This window comes from Chionomys nivalis, chromosome 4, assembly GCF_950005125.1.
Source record: "Chionomys nivalis chromosome 4, mChiNiv1.1, whole genome shotgun sequence".
NCBI lineage: Eukaryota > Metazoa > Chordata > Mammalia > Rodentia > Cricetidae > Chionomys > Chionomys nivalis.
Genome location: NC_080089.1, coordinates 83,944,873 through 83,952,780, shown reverse-complemented (window position 1 = coordinate 83,952,780; position 7,908 = coordinate 83,944,873). Strand labels below are relative to the sequence as shown.

Genomic DNA, 7,908 nt, shown 5'->3' with positions numbered 1-7,908 from the left:
CATGAACTAGCACTCGTTTCGGGACCAACAGTGTATAAAAACATGAAACTTATGCTGTTTGTGCCAGGAACAATAACATTACGTCAGAGTATCTCCCAATTTGGTCAGCACCATGACCTCTGTGGCAGGTTAAGTTTTACTTTGTAAGTAGTGTTCTAATATTTTCTCCTCTACTTGCTGAAGCAGGACCAGTTCTGTGCCCCATCCCCAACTTCAAATACATTCCTTGGCATGACTATGTTCTTTCTTTTTCTCTTTCATCTAGTTACCTTCTACTTCTGACCTAGTTTGTCATTTCTTTGGGAAGTCAGATGAACTCTGTAGTACTGTAGCATATCTTTCTACATAATTGTAAAAGTTGCGCTTAATTCTTATCTATAGGATTATGGCTATGTGGACATTTTGTACCCCCGATGTTTACAAGACATGGCAACTTCTAGATGAATGAATACTTAAGACTAATTCAGCTAATCACACACGTTATGTATAAAATTAGCCGCGAGCTCATGCGCACGTGCATATGTGTGTGTGTTATTACTGTGTTTAGCACTCTATTCAACGCTATCGATACAGTCTTACCACGTCAAATGCACTTTGCGGATGAGGAAATAAGGCTCCAGAAAGCCTCAATGACTTACTCAGATCTAAGGAAGAGACAGATAAAAGATGTGAACTCAGCTCAGCACATTTATTTACATTATTAGTTTTGGATCACTGGGCTTCTTTGTTCGTCAGTGTGTGATTTCCATACAGAGCTTCAAGTCATTGTTTATACAACACAGACTGGGTTTTGTTACATGTCAAAGTAGGAAGTAGGAAAAGAAAAAAAAGTCCTTGTACTAGGAGATCGGGGAGCTAGGTCTCAGTTTTCATTTCGCCTTTACTTTAATCTAGCAATTTAACGTCCTAGAAAGTCTACAAAACAGGTAATCAGGCTGAGCCAGTGTAAGAAGATACCGAATTTATCTTGGTTTAATAGCGCCAGTGGCTCATACAGCAACTCAAACATGGCAGAGGTTCAACCAACTCCTAGTGGTGTTTTTTTCTGAGTCATGCTGCTCCTCCCTGAACACGTTTACTAAGGCGACTCTATCAGTCTTCAGCAGCAGTATGTTTCCCATTCTGAACTTATTATTGGTTTGTTTTCCTCCTTACGAGTTTCCAACTTTTAAACTGGCCTTAGAGTTAAGAGTTAAAGGGAGAAAACCTATTGCAAGCCTGGCCTCAGGTACCGAGTGATGTGATTCAAATTAGCAGCTGGTCACACAGTGGCGATCTGAAAAAGCTATGCTGGCCTTCTGACAAAGGAAGTGACACGCAGACAACCCGGGTACAACAGGGGCCCACAGAGGAGCAGGGCCGACTCCTGGGGAGAGGACACCTCTGGTTTTCCAGTCACCCCAGTGCTAGGGGTACGGGAGGCAACTTTGCTAAGATGCCTATGCTTCCAGAGTGGTGACGGGTGCTTGGGCATCCAGCCTGGTCCTTGTTTCCTTCATCCCAGCTTTATCCTCCTTTCCGAGTCTCGACCTGCGCGGAGACAGATCTACCAGGATGACGTCTGGCACCGAGAGGGTCACTAACTAGCTCTGAGACCAAGGCGGCAGCCTGTGTCCACAGCCCCAAGGCCGGTAGGGTCAAGTTCCTCTGGGACGCTAGGGGAAGGCCACAGCTGAGGAGCTGCCACGCTAGGCCTTGTGGGCAAGCCCCGACCAATCACTGTGGGGCATACACGAACTCTAGCCAATCAGCGCCCGTCTTATTCCCGAGTCCCGCCCGCTCTAGCCCAGGTCCCCCGAACCCCGTCCCGGCGCCGGCATTCGCGGCTGTCGCTGCAGCCGCCTCCGGAGCCGACTCAGGCAGCCCGGTTCCTGGCTCCCTTCGTTGTCCCCGGTCGCCTTCACTGAAGATGAGTCCCTGCGCGGCCGCGCGCCTTCCCAGCGGAGACCCCCGGCGCACCTTCATCTAGCGACTGGTGAGGGCGGAGGCGACGGCGTCCTGCCAGCCCGGCGGGGGGGAGCAGGGCCCGGGGAGGGGACTCGCGGAGGGGTGGCTTCGAGCTTCGCGCCGCGTGGCACGGCCGGGTGGCCTGGGAGCGCAGCCCCGCCGCCCCCTCCAGCTAATGAATGGCCTGGTCCCACGAAGTGCTACGTCGCCCTGCCGCCCGACACGCCCTCCAGCGACGCTGCCCGTCTAGTTCCGAGCGCTGTCTGGCGTCACTTCCCTTGGAGCCCTTCCTAGAGGCGCCCGTGTCTCTTAAAGCCTGAGTGGGAGTTTCCAGAGTTTGAGTTCACGCGGGGCTCGCAGGAAGATTTGCTGCTGGGTGGAAGGGGACGGTGCCCGTTCTGCAGAGATAGGATAAAGACCCCTTTCGTTGGTAGCTGTCAGATTGCAAGGGGATTTAGTTCAGAGGGGAAATGGTTAACCCAGACCTTTGGCCGTGTTCATGACTCCGTTATCTGACGTGCTAACGTGGTCTGAAAACTGGAGTTGTGTTAGCCAGAGGGGATGTTTTTCAAGGAGCAAAAGTTGAGTGGCACCTTTCCCCTTCTACCTTGAAGCAGGACTTTCAAGAAGTTTGTCAGAAATACTGATAAAAGGGCGGTGCTTATTTTTTTTTTTAAATAGATAATGTAAACTACTTTCCTAATGCACAATCGCAGGCGTTTTTGGTCAATTCCGCCCTTCTTGGTTGAATTACTTTCATTTGTTTTTATTGTTTTAGAGACCTACTTCATGGTATATGTGGACAGAACTTCTTTTTTAGAAACGTGTTTTCTAAGAAAGTTTTTGTAGAACTTAAGTCACATCGCAGCTTCAAGACAAAAATTAATTGGATATGTTGGTTTTAATTTTTAATAAAGCTCGTTTGAAGGACTTTCAATATGCTAATTTTTGTGTAATGATTTCACCTCATTTTTAACTTTCAAGATGCTTCTGGATTATAAAATTCTAGACTGAATATACCTATTAAATGATGTCGGTATGACTTGTTACTTTCAATGAAAAACTAGTTTCTTATTACACGGGAGTAATTCTTTGTAACACCCAGATCACTTACTTTTTCCTTAACTTTTGGGCAAATATTCTTTTATTAAAACAAGATATTGAATTGGACCAAGTTTCCAATTCAATGTTATATGAGAACAACATTAGATTACAATATTAAAAGACTTAAATGTCCTAACCATTGTAAATGCTTATGTTTAAAAAATATGTTTGGACTTATAAAAACTTCTCTTTGATTATGACTCATAATCTGTAGCTTGTAACATTTAAATTAGTAAAGATGCAGTGGACTGATATATTATTTGTATTTTGATAAAAAATATTGCCTGAAGACGAGTTAAAGCTAAAGCCACTAGAGGTCAGGCTACCTTGGGCTACACAAGATCAATGCAGAAACCAATCCAGGTGGTGGTGGCTCACAGACATCATTCATACTACCGCAAATACTTACTGCTCATCTGAAACTCTTTACCTAGGCTTCCAAGAATATTTTTTCTTGTTTGAGAATTTCTTATATACATATAGTGTCTTTTGACTACCCCCCATTTCTTCCCCTTTAATCCCTAATCCCTTCCCTGTCCTTCCTATCACCATTCTCTCTTTTCCTTTAATGTCGTCTTTTTTTTTTTCTTTTTCTTTAACCCATTTTAGACAACTTACTGCTGCCTGTATGCACATGGCCACCTACTGGAGCATGGGTGGCCTCTCAGGAGCCACACTCCTGATGAAACTGACTTTCTCACTATTAACCATCAATTGTCCTTAGCTAGGGAAGCAACTTCATGATTACCTCCCTGCTCCATGCTAGGGTTTTGTCTGGCTTTATTGGGTTCAGATCCTGTGCATGCAGTCAGAGCAGCTGTGAATTCATATGTGCAACAATCGTGTTGTGCCCAGAAAAACATTGTTTTGTTGTATACTACCTCTGGCTCTTAAAACTATTTCACATCCTTATCCACAGTGATCCTTGAGCCTTGGGAGGATGGGATCAAATATCTGAGCACTCCACAGTCTCTTATTCTGCATGCTGATGAGTTGTGGGTCTCTGTGTTAATCATTGTCTTTTGCTAAAAGAAGCTTCTCTGATAAAGGTTGAGAGATGCGCTGATCTATGAATATAATGAGAAGTCCTTAGAAGTTGGTTTAATGGTGGTCTCATTTAGCAGGATAGTAGGATTCTTTGCTAGAACCTATGACTTAGCCAACCATTAATTGTCCCCATTAATGGTACCAGATGTGAGTTCTGTCTTATGGAGCAAGCCTTAAGTCCAATCAGAAAGTGTTTATTCCATATTTGTGCCATGGTTACAGCAGTGAACAATGCCTTGTCAGGCTGATAGCTTTAGTCCCCAGGGTTCGCAGTCGGATGAGACTGTTGATCACTGTTGATAAAACTGTAGCATGTGAGGCAGTGTTTTTCTGCTTTCTTCTGTTGGGAATATATTAGGGTAGTAGGTGATTAGATTTGTTTTAAAATATAATTATATTCCTAATTATTGATGAATATAAAGCCTGGGAACCATTGTTCAAGACTCAATGTTGGCTGACTAAAATCTTTGTGGCAGGACAGTTGTTGGGGTTGAGCCATTGCCAGTAGCTAACCTAGCTAACTGTACTTTGCCAGCTGTTTCATGTCAGCATTTCAAATGTCGTATATAAAACAAAGACTTGATAATTTATTTGTTCCTTTGGTTAGGCTCCTGCCTTAGTCGGTTTTACTGCTTTGCTAAGAAACCATGACCAACACAACTCAGAGGGTTAGAGTCTATGACCATGGCAGAGCAAAGGCGTAGTGGCAAGAAGAGCTGAGAGTTACATCTTTACCTGCAAGTAGGAGGTGGAGAGAGATAATGGGAATGGCTAGAGTCTTGAAACTTTAAAACTGGCCCCAGTAACATGTCTTTCCTGAGGCCACACTTCATAATCTTTCCTAAAATGATTCCACCAACTTGGGACCAAATATTCAAAAATATGAACATGTGGGCCATTCTCATTCAAACCAGTGTAGTTTGCTATTTTTTTCTGATTTCCAAAGTATTCAACCCTTAACTGTTTTCAATGGTAATACTTGACTATTTCGCTAATATTGTTATTTTAGCTTTAATATTTTAAACTACTTCAAGCATTGGTTCTTTTTCTTGGTGTCAGTTAAATTTCAAAGACACTTTTAGGTTTAAACTATGATTTTGAAGTGGGTGGTTTTTGGTGTTGTTGTTTTGTTTTTGTTTGTTTGTTGGCTTGTTTGTTTTTGTGGAACTGTGTTCAGTTAAAAACTGTATAGGTTTTCAGAAACAGGCTTGGAACTAGAATCCAAGTAGTTTGTTGCTCTCATTTCTAAAAGATGACTCATCAGAATAGTTGTTATCAGAAAGCCAGGTAGATGGTAGACTTCTGACTTTGATTGTGGTTTCAGGTGGGTATGAAGATGATATACTTAGACTCTTCCATATTTGTATCTAATGTACCAAAGTTTGCCATGCATGCACAGTGGACTCATACCTGTCTCGGAAGAGACTTGTAACTGTTTTTTTTCCTTGTTACCAAAGAACAGATACCAAGGAAAAGATTACATAATGCACTACATATTAGGGAAGGTTTCCCTTACTTTTCTTTAACATTTTATGTAGCTTTAAGAGTTATATTGAATCTTGTCATCATTTTATACTTTGAGATTTCAGATTATATTTTTGTACGTGGTGATTTTAAAAGAATACCCTTTTGTGTTTTCATGGCTTCATTCTTTTATCTTTGTCTTCGAGCCATCTAGAATTTATGTTAATATAGATGTAAAGTGTCAAAAATTATTTCTTTCCAGATAGCTCTCCAGTTTTTCTGATACCTTTAGTTTAATTATTTCCTCCACGACAAGGGGCCATTCCGGTGAGAAGACACATTTCTTACCATGACTAAAGTAAAATGGAGTAACCGGTGAAGTATTGGTTGTTTTAGTTAACAGTTATGATGTAGTTTTAGGTGATGACCTTTAGGAAGATATTCTCTTGAAGATCATACATGTAAATGTGTTTATAGCTTCTGGGGATGTAGTTTATAGAGTTAAAAATACTTGGGATAATGAAAGTTGATAGCCTTTTTTTTTAAATGAATGAGAGTGGAGTTGCTTACGTTGTAAAATATTTCAAGAGAGTTATATTTGTGATTTTGTTTTTGCTTTGTTTTTCTACAGGTCACCCTCGCAATTATGGATATTTGAAAGGCTCAGACGGTGTGGAGGGGGAGTGCCCCTCCTCACTCCCCCTTGGTGCTTGACTTCAGAAATAATTTATAAACTGGGATTTTTTTTTAAAAAGGAACTTGTATTTGATATGAACTTTATAGAACTATTTATAATTTTTTTGATTTAAGTGCCAAAAGATTATACAAAGATATATAGTTTTATATAATTGTTGTGAATATTTAAATTATAACCCCCAAAGGGTCATATCTTCTTGATAATTCTTCCTGAATAAGATCTTTGGGTCCTTGCCTTTTCATTTTTAAAATTTACTTCAGTGATTGTTCTGAAGGAGTAAGCAATATAAAAGCATTTAGGATGGATTCTGCCACCCCTGACTGCACGTCAAAATGTCGATCCCTGAAGCATGCGCTGGATGTCCTTTCTGTGGTAACAAAGGGGAGTGAGAACCAGATCAAGGCCTTCCTCTGCACTCACTGTTACAACGCTGCAGCTGTCAAGGATGCCTTTGGCCGGAATGCCCTGCACCTGGTCTCCTCCTGCGGGAAGAAAGGAGTGTTAGATTGGCTTATTGAGAAAGGCGTGGACCTGCTGGTGAAAGACAAGGAGTCAGGCTGGACAGCACTGCACAGGAGCACTTTTTATGGACATATTGACTGCGTTTGGTCTCTGTTAAAGGTAAGTATCAGTTTATTTCAAAATCTTATTTAGTCATGCACTTTTTTCTTTTATTGAAAATAGCATTTTTCAAAATAAAAAAATAAAGATTACAATTGAATCCATAAAAAAAGATAGCATTTTTCTCTCTTTATAATCCTGATTATGGTTTCCCCTCCCTCTCTTCCTCCTGTCTCCTCCCCGTCTCCACTCCCATCTAATCCAGTTCCCTTCTGTCTCTTATTTAAAGTAAATAAGCCATGCCTTGAATCCCAGGTTTATCATTTATTCCCAGCACTTGGGAGACAAAGGCAGGCAGATCTCTGTGAGTTCGAGGCTAACCTGGACAGTTCTAGCCAGAGCTATACTGTGAGTCCCTGTCTTGGAAAAAAAAAAAATCCAAGAAAAGAAAGAAAGAAAACAAACAGGCTTCTCTGGGATAATAATAAAATAAAGTATAATAAGAGGAGTGGGTGGAGGGTTGGGTGGGAGGGAGGTGTGGGGAACAGTCAGGGAGGGAGGGAGGGAGGGAGGGAGGGGGAACTGTGGTTAGTATGTAAGATGAAAGAAAACTTAAATAAAAAATAAATTAAAAAAGAGCACAAAACAAGAAGACTAAGTGGGGAAACCCTCATGCCATCCCCTCTGGTATAGAGAAGGAAAAAAAAGGATAATAAGATAAAACAAAAACTAACACAGTACGATTAGACGAAATAAGCAGAAGGAAAAGAGCCCAAGAAAAGGCGCAAAGAAACAGAGACCCCCTTGTTCACACACTCAGGAATCCCATAAAAAAACACCAAACTAGAGTCTATAATATATGCACAAAGGACCTGAAGAGTAAAATGATAGAAAAATTTAAATAAAACAAAATTAAAAAATAAAGGTAAAATTTAAAAAGTCCAGACATGATGGATATGACATTATGAGACAAAGAATCTCCAATGTTGCTATTGAGTTCATTTTCTTTTGGCCATCTACTATTGAACCTATAGCCTGCCCTTAAGGGGAATTTCATTCCCCTGTGAGACTCCCTTAAGGCAAACCAA

At 41.3% G+C, this 7,908-nt stretch overlaps 1 protein-coding gene and 1 long non-coding RNA gene across 3 annotated transcripts in view; one reads left to right on the top strand and one right to left on the bottom strand.

Annotated features, from left to right (window-relative positions):
* Nucleotides 1-669: 669 nt before the first annotated feature.
* On the bottom strand, nt 670-2,155 carry LOC130872821 (uncharacterized). The gene is made up of 2 exons (XR_009056994.1): nt 1,960-2,155; nt 670-1,530 (listed from the first exon to the last, which is right to left on the bottom strand). It is a non-coding gene; the product is annotated as an uncharacterized LOC130872821 (long non-coding RNA).
* Ibtk (inhibitor of Bruton tyrosine kinase) overlaps nt 1,780-7,908 on the top strand; it is a 74,692-nt gene continuing 68,563 nt past the window's right edge. For both annotated transcript variants that reach the window (XM_057767099.1, XM_057767098.1), the window contains exons 1-2: nt 1,780-1,975; nt 6,194-6,880. In XM_057767099.1, coding sequence (XP_057623082.1) covers nt 6,560-6,880 — 321 coding nt within the window. In that variant the 5' untranslated portion in view covers nt 1,780-1,975; nt 6,194-6,559. The remainder of the gene's footprint in view (nt 1,976-6,193; nt 6,881-7,908) is intronic.